Below are 22,641 nucleotides of genomic sequence, written 5' to 3'. Positions count from 1 at the left end.
TCCACAGTAATAGCTCGTGTCAACACTTCCACTGGGGTAAATAAAGGCATAAGCTGCCTCAAATTACCTTGTATTTACTGTGGGGTATAGGGGAACGCAGACAGAACTCCATGGAGCAGCCAGTTATTGGTGTGTCCACCACCTCACTTATCCAGAGACCATCTGCCCCAAAACTGCAACCAAACTCCCATATCAGCCTCTGAGGCACTTAATCCTGAGATCTCCACCCCAACCAGGCAGAGTTTGCTACATGGATAAGATGGAATAAGGGGGGTTTAACTCTCCCAAGCACTGCCATTCCATTCTTTTACTGGTTGCCAAAACATCCTCATTGCAGACAACCTATTTTTAGCTTCCTCTGACACTGGCTGTCCCTCTATGCTTAAAGGGAATGGCAAACCATCATCCAAAAGAACAGCCCCTAGAAGAAACCAAATAATTAGCAACATGTGTTTTGGTACAGAAAGGTGCAGAGAACATGGCCTTCCCTTTCAAGGCACACGAAGGAAAAACCTTGGAAAAGCATGGAACTAGATACTGTTTTCTCAGCAATATTTAGTCTAACTCAGCCTCCACCTACATTCACTTTTGCACTGAAAGAAATACACTGCGTAAACTTTTTAACATTTTCTTTCCTTTATATCCTATCCAATGTCTTCTCTCAACAATATTCAGAAAAGCTGGAAAACGGCAGGATTTCCTCAGGTGACTCTACAGTAGGAAGTGTCTTCTGTGCCACAACAGTAAAAATCACTGTTTCCAAAGCTATGTTTTCACTTGTGTGCTATTGGTGACAATGTTATTGATGACCCAGTAACAAAGAGAATAAACCCCACATTGTCAAGACTGTGACTACATATATACATGCATACATTCAGGAAAAAGAAGGCAAGCTTAAAACAAGTATTTCAACAATAAGTGAGTGTTAAAAAATGGTATTTTTCCTCCTAAATGCATGGATAAAGGAGCTTTTGCTAGTCTCTGAATTTGCCTTTCACAGCTACATCATCAAGCAATGTCTTACCCAATAAAAATATTTCTGCAGAATTTAATAACTACATCTATAGCACCTTGTCTGAGATTCAAAAGCCTTGGAAATTAAAATATGGCAAGAGCACAATTTATGACAACTCTGTGAAGTAATGTCTATGCATACACTCCCTCTTAATGTCATGATTAATTTACTGTTAGGACTATATTGTAACACACTTATTTTAAGGTACTGGTTCTCCCCCAAAACAATGCCCACCCACAAAAGCCAAGCTGTTGGTCCCTGTGCCTGCTGGGCTGTTTTCTGCCTACTGAATGATGGCAACCAGAATAAAAGTCAACAATTCTCAGATGTGTTAAAAGCTTCAAGCTCTTTGCAGCACTCCCCATAAGCCATAAGCAAACGTGATATTGCAAAATGGCTTGTCATCACCCTCTTCCTGCCCTTCCCAACACATATATTCCTCATGAAGGGATCTTTTCTCTCCAACAGCAACTCTGAGATATTGAAACCTAACTGCTCTATTAGAGGAAATAGCAAGCGAAGATGTCTGCTCTTACAAAAACAATTCTATTTATAAATTGAAAACAACTTCCAGGGTTGGCATTTCCAATATATTTATTACTTCAAGGATCATTAATCTTTATAAAGGACAGAGCTCTGAGTTATAGCTAAATGCTGTCAGCATAAACTGCTAAAGCCATGCCTAAAGTAACACTTCTATGTCAAATAGTATCATGTACAAGATATTCATTGAAAGTGAGAAAAATCCCATACATCTCAATTTTGCTGTCATAGATACACACAATTATTAAATATTTTCAGTAGAAGAAAGAGAAATGGACGGAGTTCAATGAACTTAGCTTTGAAGACCCTTTTCCATTATATACTTGAGACAGTTAAGAGATGTAAACTGTGCAGCTTTAACAATTCTGAGTGGAACTAAAACCTACACCACTTTCCAGTAATTATTCCACACTCAAACAGACCTCTACTGCCATGTCTTTACACCCAATTTTTCTCAAGTCCCACTGTGATTCCTCATCATTCTCCTTCACAGGTCTGAGTAACCTTTTTTTAGGCGTCAAACAATATAGACTAAATTCTCCTTCAGTCTTTACTTCAGTATTTACTGGCATGTTTACATATGGAAGCAGATTGCAATAGGTATTCCAGAATAGCTGCTGTGCAAACACTCCGTATCACAATAAAAGTCTGCACAAGTAAGCACATAAATTACTGATAAATAAAAGGACTTTTTATTCTTTCACTCTATGCCTATAACAAAGGGTCTTACCAGCTTCCCTACAAAAAGAAGCAGTAAATAATTTTCCCTTTCAGTTCTCTTAGTTCAACAACCCTTAGGTCTTCTGTGAATTTCTTCAAGCTTGCCCATTATCTCTTTGGTATTGGTTGGTTGGTTTTTTTTTTTCGGGGAACAAAAGGGTATTATGATGGTGGCAGACAACCATGCACTGCACACTGCCTGTGCACACCACCAGACTTGGACTGGCCTCAGCATCTACGCCGAAATACACCTAAGTTCCCCACACACAGTTGTACCCACAGATCTAATAAGGCCAAGATGAGCATTTGCAAATTCAAGAAGGAATGAGGGAGAGTGAAGAGTAACAATACTTTAGACCCACGCTAGTTTCTGAAGAAGTGATGTCCCCTGCAATACTCCAAAAGAAACAGCAAGTAACAACTCAGCCAGGGTTGTAGCCTGCACTCATTGAAATTTCCTACTGATTTTCAATAATTCCCTAATGAAGGGTGCAAAAAGTCAGCAAAAGGAAAATGATTTCTCTAAAAGTCACATTCAAATGCTTCTAAACAAGTGATTACTTTCAATTCTGACCTCTTTGGTATCAATTGAAACTTGGCCTGAGAAAATTGTTTCAGGACTCTGCCCACTGGTTTGTTTGTACAGTGGCACAGGAAATATGTAAATAGATTAAATTTACAACAAAGTGCCAAGCGTTTGAGATTGCTGGTTCTGTAATATTCTCTGCTGCACAATTATAACAGCCAGAGCCTGACTCCACGGAAGTCAGCACTAAAACCCCTCTGAAAGCAGACACCCTCAGTGTCCGATGGACTCTCCTGCCACCATCCCAGCACCAGCACACGTGTTCACACATTATCAGCCTCTGCTCAGAGTGAGGCCAGTCTGAAATTACATTAAGTGCCACACACCAGGCTACAGATACAATGGGTGACAGCCCAGGAGAGAGCATGTTCCATGCCCAGCTAATTTGTCCTGTTCACTTTTGGGTAAGTGATTCTCACTGCCATTCATAAATCATGCCTTCTGATGAGAATTCAAATTTAGAGCCCTAACCTCCCACTCTACAAACACACTGCTGAGTCAGACCCAGCTTAACAGATCTGAACAGACAGCTTTTACCCAACGTGAGTTTCTCTTAAGGTTCTGCTTACTGCCGGACATAACTCTTAGTGTTCTTCTTCCCTGCTTAATGTTCTCCAAAACCAAGGCTATTCGTTGTTTAGTTTAATCCTTTGCCATCTAACAATTAATTTCAATTACTTGAGTAATGAAATGTATCAGGCTATCAAAGTGAAACAAAGAAAGAAAAGCTTTCCTAAAAAGATAGCATGATAGGACATTTACTTTCTTCTCTGTAAGAACATACAAGTTTTCACTTGAAGAGAATATATGAGAGAAGCATTATTTTTAATAGGCAATTAATCCTACATTTTCAGCTCTACTAGACCTAGTCAAATTGTCCTTCTTTGCCTGAATATTCAGAATTTGCCTAGCAAAAGAAAGCATCTGACCCCAGCAGAAATATTTTCTAAAACAAAGACATGCTGAGAAAGTGAGATTTGCACTACTAGCAGAGAACATCTCTCAAGCCACATGGGTGAATTTTAACATTTATATCCCTGCTAACTAGACCCAGGCTGAAACTAAAACCACAAATATGGGGAAAGTCTGAACCCAGATCTGAATTTTATAGCTCACACCCCAACTCCTCTCTTAACAATGGCTGGAAAATGCTTTTCAAAAACTCCTACAATATTTGTTCCATACACAGGAAATGAGTTTAATAGTACATATTTGGGGATTAGCTTTGTTTAGTTGACCAAGCTTTTGATTCAAACTCTGTAGATAGTATTGCTTTAGTTGCTACACAGAAACAGATATGTTTCCTGATGGGATGCCTCCCCTGCTCACATGGTCATTCACCTTAATCCCTGTTAACTTTATAGGATGCTACAGTGCACATATCACTGGCTGCAAATGAAGTTCTTTATACAAGTTTCTTGGCCTTCTATTCACAGCATGAAAACAGTGAAGATAAATATACTGCTGAAGCATGGGAATTGGGAAGTTGGATAAAAAGTATTACATTCTTAGAGAGGAATTCTTCATTTCTAGACAACATAAAGCAGCTCCTGACGATGAATTTACTGCTTTTCTGCTTCAGCACAGTGGGCTGTATTATGACCTTATAATCCACTGCAAGCAAGGCAGCAGCTGAGAGCTGCACTGCCCTGGAGCTGTCTGAGAGATGACTGCGATTCTGAACTGAATCACAGTGTCCTTTCCAATTTCCACTCTGCCTCAAGGAAGGCACCAAGCACTGCCTCTGCACTGTCCTCTTCCCAAAATGATTCTGTTCATGAGCTGGGCTATGCTCCACTGTCTTTCCACTCAGAACCAGGTAAGTAAGGAAGTAGGAGATTTGAGGAGAAATTCTTTAAGCTCCAAAAGTATGTATATGCCACACATGTTTTTTGTTAGCCATCTGTACAGTGGCTATGGTATAGCAAGGTATGGTTATTCAATAGAAATGGTGTGTACTTGCCTCAAATGTTAGTTTGGTGTGCTAGACAACACAGGATTGCAAAGGATTCTTGGTGTTATACACCAAATTCACACCCTGGTAATTAGACCACCACGTGGTTTTGTTTCTCCCCCAAGATTCAATTTCTGAAGAATGTAGCATTTAAATCAAGCTAAGGGAAAGGCAGTAGCTGTTAAAATAGAAGTATCTAACACATATAGTGTTAAGGCCTGAGGAACTGGGAGAGAAAGAAAGCAGCACAGGGCAACTACTGAGAAAAGTGTGATCTGTGGGCAATAGGTGGCAAAGAAAGCTTTCAGTGTCCAAAGGCAGAGGGGAAAAATACCCCAAAACAACAACAAATGCCCATATCCAACACATAGACTAAAGTACCCTGATTCCAGCCAGACTGACCAAATTCTCCAAAACCACAGAGCTGCTAGATTAAAACCATCCTTACGATTCAATACTCAGAGAAATCATCCCTAAATACATAATAATAGGGTTTGAGATGCCATAAAATCCTCTTTAGACAGGCAGAATATTTCTGAATTCTCTTCATATTTACAAGGAATGGGGAGCAGGGAAGCTACAGACTGGGATGTGCCTGGCTGCAACACACAGTTCTGGGGGTGTGCTCACTGCTGCCAGGCTGACAGGACAATAAGTGCCTCTTCAACACCATATATTTAGCAGTACTCTCTATTGTTTAAAAGAACAAATCACATTCGCAGCAGAGAATTTAGCAGCACCAACTAAAAAGCTTGGGAGTACCATCACTAACCATCAGTCACCATTTCTAAACATGACCGTGGGTGATGCATCACAGCCAGCACCAAAGCAGGAGGGAAGAGGTGTTAATTAACCTGTAAACCTGCTCCACTTTGTGCTCCAGATAGCACAAAGGCCCACCGGAATCGGAGGCATAGTTCACCCTCATTATAAGGCTCTCCACTACAAAGCCGGTGCAAAGAAAAGCCTACTGCTTTGACTCACCACCCCACTTCAGTTCTTTGTAAACATTTTGACATGCATTTCACTCATGTACAAACTCTGCTGCTCCAGAGAATAACCTTCAAGAGAGGTTAATTTCATTATTCAAGCAAACACCAGAAAAAAACTCATCTCCTTGCAAAGTTTCCAGTCTAACTGGTGCATCAGAGCTTGTCTTCAGCCGAAATTTGAACAAACCTTTTCCTTCCCCCTTTAGTTATGTCTGTGTAGTCCATTTCATTTAGTAACAGTGGTGAAAGTGTGGCATTCTCTTCATGCTGTACTGTATACCTATTATGATTTACATGTGTGCCAGCCATACCCTCTGTCCCTACATTCCTATTAATCTTGCCCTGACTTTAAAAGCATCACCAAGAGCAAGGTACAGCAAAAAGCAGGAAGTCCACATCACCTGAATGCACATTTCCTTGGACAGGCCTCCATGAAAGTGGAGATTCAGCTCATACATGAAAGACACATCCCTCTCACCATCTTCTACAACCTTGTCCAAAGTCTCGTTCAGATAAGTGAGATGTAAAATGTCTTTTCTCTCTGTATGTCAGAACTGCTTTGATGAATACAAAGTTTTTAGAATTAGACGTCTTGAGCCACTGGATTGTAGCAAGAGCTGGACAGTTCAGAAAGGCCCCTTTCTGAAACATTTTAGGAAGATTACTGTAGATCAAAAGAAACAATGTAAGAGGTTGGGCTATTTTGCAAGGGGAGATTATATAAACTTCAAGGAGAATTCAAACATTCTTTTTCATTCTTACTTTGCTCAGGAAAGTAGGTGATAAATACCAGGCTTGTTCATAAAAACATAGCAATGAATTAAGAGTACAGCTGGCACTGAAGTTCTTCATGAATTATAAATATTTCTCTGGTGGGGAAATGGGAAAAAGTGGATAAACCCCGTAGGTTCTAAGAAAAGACAAATGAGACTAAATGAGTGGCAAGTGTTTAGCAATTTTGGGTGCCTGCAAATATATGAGCAACTTTAGAAAAGACATACACATGAAGCTAGGATCTGGACTAGAATTCATGGCTCCTGGATCTCACTCTTTAACCATAAATTCAGAGTTTCAGAGACCAGGTAGCACCACAGCAGTGGCTGCCCATCCCTGGCCACCCACATCACAAACACCTCCCTGCTTCACATCCCAGCCGCCAGGCCAGTCTGCTAATCTCAGATGACTTCAAAGCCTACCTACCTTGTGATCGAGAGAGCTTAAGAAAGCTGTGTTTAACCTATTACCCCATCTCCTTAAGTACAACAGGGCTGACATCTTACCCATGAAAATCCCAACCACTAAGCAGAGACCCAAGGGGCAACACCAGGCAGCCCAGTTAGGAAAGGCACATGCTGTTATCAGAGCCTGTGTCTGAACCACAGAGCGCTTTAACCTCGTAGGGATCTCTCTGCCACATACACCTGAATATAAAATATGGTCCAGCATCATGTGCAAATGGATAAATCTAAGAAGCACTGCACTAGAACACACAGTTCCCAGACTGTGTGTTAGACTGAGCTACTAGAATTTCAGTCACAAGAGACAAGGAAAAATTATTTTATGATGGAAGCAAAAAGGATTAAGGGCACAGCCCAGGTATCCCATCTGTACTGGCTGTACTTCTGATGTGCCCATTCTCACGTCTTCCCCTTAACAACCAAGTCAGTGATTCTGATAGACTGTATGCATGCAAATTGGACTAATTTGTTTGACTGTGTCCCCAATACCCTAATTTTGCCCTTTCCATCCTTTACCAAGCCTGTCTACCTAAGTGGAAGATGCACTCCCTTCTCTGCCCACTTGCTTTTTTCAGGCCTCCTTTCAGAGGAGAGGTCAAGCCTTTCCTCTCACCAGCCCTCTCTCGTCTTCTTTCTTAAGAGAACATTTTCACCCAGTCTGAGGGGATTGCATTTTGCTCATTCCTGTTTGATGCATTTCTTGTGAGACAGGATCAAATGAGATTGAAGGCCCAGAAGACCCCATGCTGTGCACCTTGCATAAAATGTACTTTCTCTTACACTAGAAAAAGGCTTACATGACATATATTTTTTATAAATATATATCTATGAAATTTTGAAACTAGGCGAAAAACATTATAATATCATAAGGTGGCAAGGAATACAAAAGAAGAAAAAAAACCACAGTGAATAGAATCCTTTTTTATAAAAAAGAAAACTATGCTTAACACAAACTCCTTCATGAATTCTCTTTATACTTCCAGCGACACAAATTCACCATTCTGCTGACACTGTTGCTGACGCTACTGAAAAAAATCACCCAAGATGGCTCATTTTAAAATAAAATTTTGCAAGGAGCCAAATGGGGATTTGTAATGGAACACTTCCTTCTACTTATTCACAACATCATTACTGTGATGGTATAAAATCCATTTGGTCTTTTAATTGATAAACATGTAATATTTTGGGGGTAACTCCCACAAAGACATCCAGCTAAAGGAGAAAAATCTTAAATTACAGTTGCCCAAAACAATCCTCCTCTAATTTACCTAATGCCAACACACAAGAGATCCCTACAGTAATTCTGTGTTTCTAATACTGCTGTCAATTTTAATACTACCTCCAGATTCCACTCGTTTCAAGTCACTGAGAAATTCTAAGTATTTACAACCATCCGTCAAACAAGGAACTATTTCAGCTCTTTGACCTTAGAATCATGAGGTATAAACTTTCAACTTCCATAGGAAAGATATTTTTAAAACGAAGGGTGCATTTCCCAGAATAATGATGCTCTAATACTAAACAGCAGCTCAGTTATTTTGTGTTAAGAAACCAAAGCCCTTCTTACACAATTTCAAAGCAGCAGCTGTGACTTTGAAACTAGGAACTCATTCTGGCCACCTGCTTTAAGACCAGCCAAAATAAACGTGGTGGGATGGTTCCTGTTGATAACCATGGGATGGCAGGGTAGCACAGGTTATTTGCTGCTAGGGCTTAGGCCCTAGACATCATTAACTTCTCCAAGATCTCATCTGGATGAGGACCTTGGGATCAAGATGCATTTGAAAGCTGGATTAATTATTAAGTGCTAGTTTGCAGTACTGTTACTCATGAGGAGCAAAACTTCATTGCACAGCTGAGATATATTGTTCACAGCATGCCATTCACAGTGTGATGTTTTACTCCCACAGCAGATGATACTTCTTAATCCCTTGCCAAACAGAAAGTATTATGGTCTGGCTTATAAGGTATTGGTTTCTTTGAAGAAAGGGTTTATTTTACTGCTGTGGTTTTTGTTTGTTTTTGTTTTTTTAATAAACTCAAAACCATCCATAATAGCAATACCAGTAAACTCAGAATTATTACTTTAAAACCTCAAACTAGCCCACTTCTTCTAGCCTTACTAAACGCAAAAAGCATTGCAAAAAACAGCATCCACCAGTGCAGCTTAGTGAACCCTAACTAGACCTTCCTGGATCCACAACCACAGCTGCTGGAGCAGAGTGTACCTCAGAAGCTGTTTCAGGGCCTAATCCTGCTCTCGGCAGAATTAACAGAGAGTTACTGAACTTCAAAAGTAAAAGGATTTGGCCTACAAAATCTCAGCCATTTCTAATTCTCATTGTTAAAAAGCAAATGCAGTCCCCCTCAAAAAACTACACTACAAAGTACTACAGAAGAAAAAGAAACCTTAAATATTTAAAAACATACAAATGTGTTCCTAAAAGTTTAATTTAATATAACACTGCTAAAGAAGGAGAGAAGAAAATAAAAAAATCAGGTCATTCACAAGTGGCCTAAGTTCTTTCTGGTTTCTACTGTTCTTTGCCTTGCTTTCCCCCCTTGCACTCTCCTTGTGCAGAGGCACATTTCAGACAAAGTACCCACTGTAACACTCACAGAGCCGAGGTGGGAACACGCTCTTCTCCTTATGGCCAGCAAAGGACACACACTTTGATCTTCAAGGAAAAGACTCTGGATGGTGCAACTCAAATGGCTGCTACAAGTTTATTTCCTTTTTTTTTTTTTTTTTCTTTTCCTATAAATTATCCCTCCTTTTGATATCTATTCTTGCTCTCGAAAAAAAAATACGCACATCAAGTTAAGATGAAAACCGGCCACACAACAAGTCTGTGTTTACAAGCTTAAGAGCAAGTTTCACTTGAACACAGGTCAATGCCTCTTTAAGAAAACATCACATACCAAAAAAATCACACATGGTTAGAACACATCATGAGCAGAGAGGAATTGTGGACTCAGTCTGTGAGGCACCAAGCCAGCCTGAGAAGCCCTTTGAAGTTAGAAAAACATCCTCTGGTCAGAGCACATTTGTGAAACCGTGGGACAGGCGCTTTAAACAACATTCACTCCGAGATCACCTGCGGTGTGCCAGTGGATTGGCGCCTGGGTAACTTCAACAACGTAACCCTTTATATTCCACAAAGATCACTCACTCCAAAAGCTCTCCTATCAACAGCAGTCACAAAACTGTGTGGCAAAGCATGTACCATTTCCTTCTCTGTACAACACAGGCAGGCAGTTCCAGCAGACATGTGAAGTTTGGGGAAATCCAGCCGTAAGCAGACCTTTGTCAGCAGAAGAAAGGCCACTCTACCTCGCCACAGCAGTGCTGACACAGAGGGAAGGCATCACCCTGCAAGAAGGGCCACTGCAAACCAGTGCTGCACGAGGCTTACAACAGAGTTTGGAATGCAGCCAGGCATGCCACAGAATAGTGCTCATCACTTTGACAGAAGGAAGATTCTTAGCAGTGGATGGCTAAGTCCAGGTAACATGTGGGGTTTTTCCTCTCACATTTACACACAGGTAAGACTGAACATCAGAAGGCTTTTCTAGCAAAGTTAGCTCCCTCCACCCAGCTCTGCCACTAGCTATTAGCACCCAGCCCGCTAGCATCAGCGAGCTGTGCCAGCCTAATTTAAAGCACATCCAGCCCCGGATCTGGCAGGTCTCTCAGGCTGGAGTGCCTCTCAGAAGTCACTAGCTGAAGGAAGCAGTGGCTACCCAATCCTCATACTACTGGATATTGGAACTGATGTCCAATAGCAGATGATCTTGACTAGAGCCCATGTCAGTTCAGAGTGTGGAAGGAACGAACCTCACCCTGCCTTTGGAAAGGGTTCCTGCAGATATTAGGAGACACTCAGACACTCAGACTCAGACACTAGGCCAGGACTCTTTCCTTTCTTAAAACATACCCCTAAAGGCGCATCATTAGCATTTTTCTTATCTAACCATTCTGCTCTTCTGTGTTTGACAAGCTCTCCTACTTTCCCCAGTGGTGGTGAAATTCCCCTCATTTTTGAGGAGAGAGGACTGCCAGTGTTGCCATCAGAAACACATGAGGAGGGTCAGATTACTCTTGCAGAGCTAATAAGGGACCTCACAGCCTTTTTGCTTCTCCCACAGGACATTACCCATTGTCTGTTATTCAATTATTGCCAAATCGAGGGGGCTTCCCACTGCAGTGCCTTTGGTTTCTGTCTTTCCAAAATGGGGGAAATCAGAGGCGCCATAGGTTAAGGATAGAGTGTTTTAGCAGAGGTTTGTTCTGTATTTAAACAGCACGTGTATGTTTAATCAATAAGCACAAGCAACACCTGCATGCTGCAGTCTAGCTAGTCCCTCCTGGATAACAGCAAATGTCCAAGGACACAGAGCTACTTCAACGTGCCTTACTTTTGAATTTCATTGCACATTTCTCACAAAAAAAAAATTTTTTTTCCCTAAAATTTAAAAGAAAAAGAAATCAAACACCACATCTGGAAAAGAATGCCATGGTAAGGTTGATGACCAAATTCCAGTGAAGTCTATATAGCATCAATGAATACAATACTTCCTTTCCAAGTACTGGGGTTTTTTTTCCTTTCTGTTGCATATCACCATGTTGTAGTCCAAGAGCAACTGTCTTTCAAAGTAAAGCCCTGTACAATAGCACACAGGAAGAGATCTCATTTACTTCTTTATGCTGTGCATTAGTCCAGAGTTAAAGATTTTGTGTGCTTCCTATCAGTCATAAATAAATGATTGAAAACAGCCCTAGAGTAGAAGGAAAAAAAAAAAAAGACTGTGGTGCAATACTTTAACAAACCAACCTAATTAGATAAAAAAAACACCTTCATACAATAAAAATGTGGCATTTTAATGGGTATTAAGCAGTGCTGTGGGAATAGCCTCTTTCAAAACGTGCTTTTTAAACCTATCTGGAAAATTACATTGCTAATTACAAATGGGAATTTAAGCGGCAGTACAGCTGGGAAAAACTTTTGTGAACCTGTCACAAAATGATCAGATAAACTGCATCTGCAGGGGAAAATACACTGCCATTACACCAGCAATGTAGCTGCCAGATTAAAAGAATATTAGTCTCTTGAACCTTCCCCCGTCTTCCACTGATGTGGCAGAGAACCCAATGCAAAACTACTAAAAGCAGTGAGAAGTTTCCCCTCTATTACAGCAGGACTTTTGCATCAAAGCATACCAGAAATAATGCAGAATTTTCAAAAATTATAAAAACAGTCTTACCTAACTGCACTGAGTTAGTTAAAAATATACATCTAAATGTAATTTATTTATGGTATTTGAAATAACTCCTTTTACATGCATATCCACACCAGGAAAAAGACCTTGCACATAAGCTTTGCATAAATAAAAGTGGCTTTAACTGAGATAACCTATGAAGTTTATCCTCAAAATAAAATTAAATATTCAGCATGGCTAAATGAGGCACAGTTTTTCCATGGGAAAAAATATCAAAGTATTATTTATTTTCCTGTAGGTACTTGTTTTGAAAAGCCCTTCCTCCCCACCTGGGCTTCTGCTAAAAACCGCAATCTACATTTAAACAGTGTGTACGCTTTAGAAAATTATCAACCAGCTTTTTTTACAGCAGGAGCTTATGAAATTATTTGATCCACTTTTCATATAGAAAGTCTATGGCTGACCATAAATAGGCAAGATCCCAGTATAAACTTACCGGGATTACATCAAAGACCTTCCTCTAGGATCAGACGATTGATTTCCTCAATGCTTTTTAGAATTTCTTCCAGGATATTTTGGGTTATTGCCTTAGACCTTTGCTCAGTTGGAATGACAGATATTCTGTTTGCTAGACTGTGATGTTCTCTCTTTACAGGGGAATGAGTGTCCGTAGTGTATGCACACGTACACTACACGAAGAGAGAGAGACTTGGAAAGTTCACAGGCAAAATTATTATTTGTTGTTTCAAAAAGAGTAGTTTATTACAGAAACTCTGATACAGGCTTAACCGCAGCATCTTACGCAATACAGAGACTGCTTGTTATTCTGTGAGCTCAGGACTGGGACACTTTATGCTCAGAAAAAATTCCCACTCCCCAAACAGGCACTTGTTCTTTCTGTGCACTTAACTTACAAGGCTTAGCCTTACAGCTACTACCCTCCTTACCTAACTCTCCTGAAACTAACTGTCCTGGAACTATAAAAGATTTTTAAGATAGGACAAGAAGAAGCTTAGTCCTTACCTACCACTATCAAATCTTTGGGGAATCAGACAGCAAACTATCTCCAAGGGCAATGTGACACACTACCCACCGTTCTCCTTCCTCCCCCAAGACAAATCTGTCACCTCCGTACCACTCATCATTCGCATCAGAGTATGGATCAAAAGATCCGAGGCTGCTCCCAAATCCCATTTCTCCTGGAAGACAGTACTTTGTTCTGTCACTTCCCTACTGAGTCTATCCCCTTATTTTATGCCTCACAGCATGTGTGGCTGCACCCCAAGATCAAACACCCATGCATGATTTTCTTTCACAGATCTTGAATCACAATGTTATACTTTAATAGGAACCTCAATATATTTAATCCCTTTAAAGCTGCCACAGTAATGCCCTCAAATGCATTAAATTCCACCCTAATCACAAAATACAAAGTATTTCTCTGGATGGACAGTGCACAGACTGTTCTGACCACATGCCAATCCACCTCTGAGCTAAAGCAACATACACTGCCTGCATTTGTTAGTCAGAAGTCCAAGGATACATGGCTGAAAATCCCAGGCACCTTAGAAGTTCTCTGCTGCAAATTTTCCTCAAAACATAACTGATCTTCCGCATTTAAGGGAGGATCTCACATTCTCAAGGCATTCTCATTGCAAATGATACAAAGAACAAGAGCCGCTGAGCCTGCATTTAAATCCAAACCCATCAAAACTGAAAGCAAGACTGGTAGATTTCCTTTTTCAAGGTGTAATCAAGACACCCACTCCCCATCACAGTCAACTCAGTGAGTTTCAGAGTCCACTGAATTCTCAGATTGAGAAGGGTTATTGGACAAAATTACCAAACTATCACAAAATGCAGAAAAACTGCTTGCCTGATAAGCCTTGTTCACAAGTATTAAATTTTATTAACAACAGCCCTAGGTTTAAGGAACAACTACTTCTCATGTATATTTGGCAGGGACCTTGGTCTGAACCAAGGAACCACAGGGTCTTCTGTTCCCCCTGCTGAGGGGTTAGTGGCTGGTGGGACCCTTTAGGTGTGTTTTTACAGGGCTCTTCTTGGTCATTGAGGACCTTCTCGGGCACTGAAGTCAAAATTTCTGTCTGGTCATCTGAGGAGCAAAATTATTTACACCACCAGAAGTTTTACGGACCAAAACAACAGGATCATTTATTGCCCTATAATATGCAATAGGCCAAACCACAGAATTGCAGAGTGGTTCAGGCTGGAAGGGACCACAATGGGTCATCTGGTCCAACCTCCCTGCTCCAGCAGGGCCATCCCAGAGCACAGGGCACAGGGTTGTGTCCACATGGTTCTTGAATCTCTCCAGTGGAGGGAGACTCCACAGCCTCTCTGCATAATCTGTTCCAGTGCTCGGTCACTGCACAGGAAAGAAGTTCTTCCTCATGTTCAGGTGGAAATTTCTGTGCATCAGTTTCTTCCCATTGCCTCTTCTCCTATTATTTGGTACCACCAAGCAGAGCCTGGTGTCCAGCCTCTTGACACCATCCCTTCAGATACTGATAGACATTGATGAGGTCCCCTAGCAGCACCTTTTCTCAAGGGCTACTCCCTTTCTTAAACAATTAGATTCTGTATGACTAAACCAGAAGTATTCCTGACGTATGATGGGCACCTATCAGGTCATGTGAGACACAAATATGTAGAGATTAGGGAATCCAGTTGAACAATTGCTTACAGACAGAAGCCTGTTGGAAAGCCAAGTCCCATGGCAAGCCAACAGATCGTCCTTATTAAACAGTGGACATGAGGTTACATGGCAGCAGTCTATTTGGAACACACTAACTATACAGGACTTTCCAACTCAAGAAAGGGTGTCTCACGTGTTCAGAAGTGCCCCTATAATTCTTCAAATTAGAAGACAAAATACACACCATATTGCTCTGATGACAATATATCCAGAAGCCTACAAAAAGTAAATGCCCTGTACAACCATGGCCCTTGCAGAGACCAGGGCAGCAGTGGCTGAAGGTACACAAATCATTTCCCCTTTCTCTTAGCTTACACTAAAAGCCAGCACAGCCCTTTCACCACAGCTAGCACCACTGGCCTTCCACCACTGCAAGAGAAATGTCATGAGATATTGCAATACAAACATGCTTTGCTGGCTCAAAAATCAGACACAATGAAGATTTTGCATTTGGAACTTGGTTAATAATTCTTGAATGGAATACAGTCCAACTCAGTCTCCCATAGCTGTAGTTACTCTGTAGGAGTAAATACAGGCTTAGTTTTGCTGCCAATGTTGGCAGATATGACTAAATAAATTCACAGAGAAAGTATATTTGACCATTCCTTCACATTAATTTTTTTAACTAAAACTTTACCTCACTTTCCATGAAAAGAAATCTATAAATATCACATAGTTTGGAAACTCACAGGTATTCAAAGTAACTGGTATATGAAGAAGAAAAGTGGTTCCATTACAAAAAAACCCCAAAAATACTTCAAGTATTTTGTACATCTGAACATCTCCCATTTGCTTTCCAACCAGGGTTTGATGCTGACATTCAAAAAGCAAAATCCGTCTGCAAGGATTTCTATAAAGGCCAACATCTGCAGCACTGGGAGCAATGTTCCATTCTGATTTAAATATCATCACCGAACAATTATTTCCCCAACTTTGGAAAAACTAACTCCCACAAAGTTTCAATACTCAAGAGAGTTCTCTTTCCTCTGTTCATAACTCAACTCAAAAGAAACCATAAAAGTCAACTAAGATCTTCTTCTGAAGGGTGCATACAAATAGCCACTTACTGAGCTCCTCCTGGGTCTTATTACAGATCTCAAAACCTACAGAAAACCCCTCTGTTAATGAATGCTGCTGTAAAGAACATTCCCATATGTCAACAATCATGTGCTACAAATATCCCATTTTTGGTATAACTAAAGTTTTAGTGTGAAGTCTGGACTGCATTATTTACATTTAAGACATTAAAGAATCTAACGTATTGTTGTCACTTTTCATCCTGGTTTACAGAAGAAAATATACTCCGTCACCAAGGCCTCCTCATTCAGAAGAATTAAGGTTTCACTAAGCCAACAGGGACTATCAGTAGCCCAAGGGACACAGATGAGGACTTGACCCAGCTACTACAGAGAATATGCTTTCTCCTTACAAATACCAACCTAAGTAACTCCACTTTAGTGGGGGTGGGAGAAGGAGGGTTGTTAGAGATCAAAAAAAGTTCCTTTAATGAGACTGTTTGCAGAAACCTCACGGGCCATTCAGCTTTCCAATCAACATGCCAAATTATGAGTGCACCACATTAAATCTGAAACACCTATAAAACAAGCCCTGATGAAATACAGAGTCTTCCATCTACCGCCTCCATATGGCTCAAGCAAAGTCAACTTTTAATTTCATAACACAAAATATTTAATTTTTGCTTTTCTTCATATGTCAATTTAACCTCTGGCACATAGCTTTGAAACCATATAAGGATGCCTAACACTTTCCATATGGCAACTGAATTGTGGCTTTTAATTGCACCAACTGGTATCATTCAAGGATAATTCCCTTGGAATCCAGCTTTCTGCTATAGTATTGGCCAATTCACTAATCTCATCACCATGGCACTAACGCTTTCAGAGACTCTTTGATTGTTAATATTCATATTATAATTTTCCCAAACCAGAGCTGTCAAGATATACTATGTACACCACTAATTAAATTATCTTGGTTTGTTGGCACTAAATTTCAACACTAAATAAGATTCTGCTTTTCTCTCTCTCAATACAAAGTTTGGTAATTTTATTTTAAATGCCATAGACAATATTTTTGAATGCTAAAATACTTTTTAGTCATACCAATATCTAGCACTCCTGAGTCTGTTGTTTATTTTATCCTCAGAGTCAACAAAAATAATTATCTATATAATACTGACATTAATGGACTTGAAAATATTATATTTCTGTTAAAAAGATCACTTCAAGCAGTCACACAAGATAGCATCTAAGAACACTTTCATTGCTCTTGTCACCATACCAATAAGAAGGCAGTCTTTCAAATGTCACTCTACCCATGAAATGACCCCAAAGTAGTGCTACAATTAAATCCTGCATTTCAACAGCCTTTAAACCATAGTATGTACACAACACTAAAAAAGCCTAATTTCTGTTCCTTTTTTTCATTTTGGATGAATGACCTACCCAGCTGTGTCTTCCATAAGGCAACGTATTTTTAATATGCACACACACTTTTTAACAGTGGGGGACTGGGAAGGGCTTTTTTTTTAAATTTAGGATTGATCATACTAGAGGAGCAGTGAAGTTGACACTGGTGTTGTCTCCTCTCAGCCATGCAAGGAATGCCCATTAATGTCACTGGCAGTTACAGGCACAGAACAAATGGAGAACAAGCCCCACCTCTGAAGTACTGATGTGCCTCAGCATTTCATACTGTATTAGTCCCAAACCCAAACTCAACTCTAATTAACACCAATGAGGGTTGAACATGAGGATCACTAGCACCAACGAGACCATCAGAAGTGGTAAGTTAAAGTCATTTCTATTTTACCTAAAATGAGTACCTACAATGCAGCTCATTGAGAGCTAGTTTGAAATTTAATCAAAAATATGATATTTTTTCCATTCCCAAGCACAGATCTCAATGAGACACACAAGAACCTAGTAAAATTTCTTTTGGCTTTGAAGATAAAAGTAAATGGAACTAAGCAAATGTCATATTTAATATTCCCCCCTCTAGCACAGAACTATTTCTCAGTTAAATAAATAAATACATGAATATTTGCAAACAATGTTGATTTCCAAAAATAGTTTGTAAAAGTAAACACACTGAATAAATTTAAGCATTATACAAGGATAATCCACAGTATCAGAAAACCTTTCTGGATACAAGTTAACTCGTTCATAGAGCAGCAAAAGAAGTGTGTTCAGTTGCTCTAGCAGATTTACAGCCTGAGTGGTTTCAATTAGCTTTGAAACCAGAAGATGACTCTGGATCTCATACTTTTCATGGATGCAACAGAATTCCTTTTCTCTTTAATCCTTCACTTTGTGGAAGCTGCAGGCCAGCCCTCGGCCTCCAGTCATTAAAACACTTAGAGCAGAGCAGCCCCTGCTGGGCGGGTGGCAATGGTTAAATGAGATCAGAGCTCTCACCCAGCACAGCCAGTTGCAGACACACCACAGGCGCTGATTTCAGACACACTCCCCTTCCCCTAGCTCATGCCTTCACCCAGCAATCTACCAGGAGATCCTTCTCGAAGACTGGTGTTTTTGGCAATAGCTGGACACTAATTACTGTTCTTTCAGTGAACTGGAGGGGAGAGATAGATGGACAGGACACGACATGGACAACATATCAGCTGAGGGAAGTCTGCTCTAATCAAGAAACTCTCAAAACTTCTGCTCGGGAGGAGGAAAGGTGTCATATGATTGAACTGTCCTTGAGTCCAACACCTCTTGAGTGAATTGATGTAAAGACCTCCCCTCCACAACAACTTTAAATTCCATCATTCTAGCGAGGACTACAAATGAAACTTTACTGCTTCCCTGTATTAGTCACTCATTCCTCTTGTAAAACACTGCATGAATCCCCTGAACTTCAGTGTCATCTCCCCTGGATGACTAACTTTAGCAGAACAATTCAGTGTCTGTCCTTGAGAGAAACAGCCTTCCAACTAAAACCAAGACTAAATTTTTGGCTTATAGAGAGTAATAGAAATCAAATTGCATTATCACATCCAAGTTCTGATAAAAATTATCCAAATATTTGAATTTCCAGTCTTGGAACCTCTTCAGAGTAAGTGGTCTCCTCTCCCATCAACAGGTCTTTGGAAGTAAGCTGAATTTCATCAAAAAGGCCCTACATACTAACAAAACCACTATCAACAAAGCTCTGGTTAAGGATTCCTACTAGGAAAATTATTTCTAGGACCATTATTTTTTTTTTTTAAACACAGCTGTATATTTCTGTGAATGCAGATATTTTTGTCAGTGTTTAATCTAGCTCTTTGCCGTAAGTCACAAACACAGCAACTTGGGATCCATTTTGGGGAAAAAAACCCATGCTTTACTGAGAAGTCACAGTTTCAGCTGCGACACAATATAACTGTGTCCACAAATTCCACAGAGCCTTGTAAGCTGATTGAACATTTTAGGATGAATTTTGAAGTAATAAGGAGAAGAGTCCTTGGGCAATTCACATGCAACACTACTACATTGTTAGGGACAACACAACTGTCCCACACAACCCCGTGACTAACCATTAACAGAAGAAACTACTATTTCTACATCTTGAGGAGACTGAAGAACCAAGAGGTTAGACTAAAATTCCCTTTCAATCTTGGTATAATTACACTAGAGATCAAAGGGATCTCAGAAGAGAAGCAGTCATGCAACCTCAGTTATGGAGTCAATAGCTGTGACTCCGAAATCCTTGTCAAAATGACTGTACATATGGCACATCTGGTTCCAATGTAGGATTAGAAATGTATCCTTCCATATTCCAAAACTTCATATTTTAAAGGAACTTTAATGTAGCTGTCACAGTGTGCCTGTGACAGGATGACAATTAAACTAAATCAATTAGCAGGCCATACATGCATACAGATACTACCAAATATATTAGGCAATAAATGGCAAATATTTTTGAACATTCAGAAACAGCTCTATAAGGATGACAGTAAAAAGCCTCATGGGAACAGTGCTTTTAAACACACTTAAACCTATTTACAGTTTTATAATGTACTAAAACTGTAGACTAATATTTAGTTAATGGCTTGCTAATTGCTGAGACATCATGAGGAGGACTTCCTCTTGAGTAAGAGGGGAGATACTGTTCTACTATCATTCCAGCTGAGCAGACTTCACAAAACTGCCAACTGAAGAGTGTTGTGAATAGAAAGTATCTTTGACAAAATATATTTTCTCTTTCTTTTCAGAAAGCAAATTACCTTTGTGGAAGAAAACACATTTCACAAACTGAAGTCAGAGTTTTTACCTTTAACTCTTATACATTAAATCTATGTTTAGCTTGGTGAATTGAGCTTCTTTTCTAGAAAATGTACATGTGAAAGGTAGAACATATCTAAAAACCTTGACTTACCAAAATTGGGATAATTAGAAAATAATTAAAAACATGTGTTTTTACTCTTTGCATCTGTATCTTAGTATGTACTATTATTAATGAAAATTTCTTTCTTTGGACTTATTTTTTCCAAGTAAAGCACAATAAATATCGCTTCAACCAATCATACCTGCAAGTTGAAGGTGATTATGCTCATCAGTTACAAACACATCAATATCTTACCCCCTTTGTCTTTACTTCTAGCGACTCTCACGCAATTTATTCTCCTCAAAATGCAATACTTGTGGAATCTAAATGTCATCATTAGCTTTTCCCATGCTACATATCTTCTACTCACTTTCACATCCCACCTAAAATGAAGTGTTCTTGACTTGCAAGTTAATTTTTCCTTGAGACACAAGTCCAGGCTTCTGACAATACAACTGGTAGCTAACAAAGTGAAGAGCCTGCAGGAGGTTTGGTGGCCCTGGCTCTGCTTGCACTTTCAAAGCCACACTGCTTGCTGGGAAGCACAGATTCCAATCTCCCCATCTCTCAGGTTACCTTTCCAGTGATGAAGCTTTCAGGGCTTGATCCAAAGTCAATGGGAGTCTTTCAGTAAACATCAATAAGCTCTGGATCACACCCTGAAACACTATGAGGACCATATCTAAATAACGTTAAGTCTGTTTACCTCCCATCATGCCTCTTTGTTTAAAGAGACAACATTAAAAATAAATAAAAGAAAACGGCGACTGAAACATTTCCTCCAGCCCTGCTTTACATGAAGGACTGAAGGAAAGAGAAGGGGTGGAAAGTGACCAGTGAAACACCCAGGACAAGTGACTGGCACAGAAACTCTTGTGGATAAAGTCAGCCTCACGTTATTAGCAAAGAGCAAATAAATAACAATAACTCTTCGGGGACTTCTCCTTGCCTGCCAAAATGTCACAGGCAAACTTGTGTACTAATCAGGGTCCACAAGCTACCGCACACTGCCTGGGTGCTGGGTTTTCCCCAAAGATTGTTTGTTCCTGTTTGTGAAAGGTTTTGCTCTAATCGTACTGCCCAGACACCACCAGTCAGGTTCCCTTACTCCTCTGGCTTTTGTACCCTCACCAAGTTTGCTCTGCAGCTCCTAACTTCATCAAAGGACTGAAGGAAACCACCCACGGGGCAGCGCCTCGGAGCAACATTAGGGCAAAGAAAACCTTCCTTTGCACAACCGCCCCTTGGGAGGGAAAGAGGGATGTAGAAAGAGCTTTTGCTTTTCACTATTTCAAAAGGAAGGGGCGGGGGGGCAGCGAGGAAGCTGACATACCCTGGCGCTGGAGAGCCTGCACACGGCGCGGTGCTGGCAGCCGTGCTGGAGTCCCGAGCTGCTGCCGCCCCCGGAGTATTTCTGCTTCACCAGCCAGTCCTCCAGCCCTCTGCGAGCCAGAGTGGCGTTCACCGCAAAACTATCACCTAGAAAAGAGAAGACAATGCCGCCGCTGAGCCGCCCGCAGAGCCCGCCCGACCCCCGCGGCCATCCCCGAGCCCAGCCGGGGCTGGGGCTGGAGCCGGGACCGGGACCGGGACGGCCGCGCAGAGCGCAGAGCGCGGCGGAAAGTTGAGGGGAGAGGGCAGGGGGCCGGGAGCAGCCAGCCGGACCGGGGAAAGGCGTTCAAAGTTACTAACAGTGAGGAGCCATCCCTACCTTCTGGACTTTCTCTGGGTTTACAAACGGCAGCTAGGCAGATCCGGAGGAAAGTATGTAAGGGAAATAATAAAGGAAAATCGTTAGACACGAGAATAAAATCACAGCAACAAACCGACTAAAATCCGAATAAAGGGAAGGGGCTAAGGAAGTAGCAAGTGAAAGGAACTAACCATGTTTCGAGTGAAGTTTCCCCATCTCTCTGCATTGATCTGCAATTACGATTCATTTGACTGTTTTCAGTAGGGTCAGGTTCGCTTGTTATTTTTTATAGATATATAAAATCCCAGCGTGTTTAGAAATCCATGTGCTCCGCTTCTCCCTGCTAACGCACAAGCGAGCTCAAAGCTCAGCTCCTCTCCTGCAGCACGATCCGGCGTCCCCCTCTCCGCTCCAGCCTTCCTCCTCTCTCCTCTCTTTCCCAAAGACAGAGGCGGTTACAAAAGACCTTACTTCACCCACCGGGGAACATGATTGACACCTCATTGAGATTAGACCACTTGCAGGCAGCCTCCGCCTTCCCATTGGGCCGCGGCGGCAGATGAAAGGGGCGAGTGAGCCTTTTGGAGGCTCAAAAAGGAAAAAGAAGGGGAAAAAAAAAAAAAAAAAAAA

General features: G+C 40.8%; 1 protein-coding gene across 1 annotated transcript in view; it reads right to left on the bottom strand.

The window, feature by feature from the left end:
* The window catches only part of NKD1 (NKD inhibitor of WNT signaling pathway 1), a gene marked incomplete at its 5' end in the record, with an annotated part of 104,986 nt that extends 82,759 nt beyond the window's left edge, over positions 1 to 22,227 (bottom strand). The window contains 3 exons of the mRNA XM_082289901.1: positions 21,652 to 21,797; positions 22,030 to 22,062; positions 22,203 to 22,227. Of these exons, the coding sequence (XP_082146027.1) occupies positions 21,652 to 21,797; positions 22,030 to 22,062; positions 22,203 to 22,227 (204 nt within the window). The remainder of the gene's footprint in view (positions 1 to 21,651; positions 21,798 to 22,029; positions 22,063 to 22,202) is intronic.
* Between the last annotated feature and the right edge of the window lie 414 nt (positions 22,228 to 22,641).

This window comes from Coloeus monedula (assembly GCF_965178545.1).
Source record: "Coloeus monedula genome assembly, chromosome: 13".
NCBI classification, from domain to species: Eukaryota; Metazoa; Chordata; class Aves; order Passeriformes; family Corvidae; genus Coloeus; species Coloeus monedula.
The sequence above is the reverse complement of the archived record's forward strand: the minus strand, read 5'-3'. Positions and strand labels throughout refer to the sequence as shown.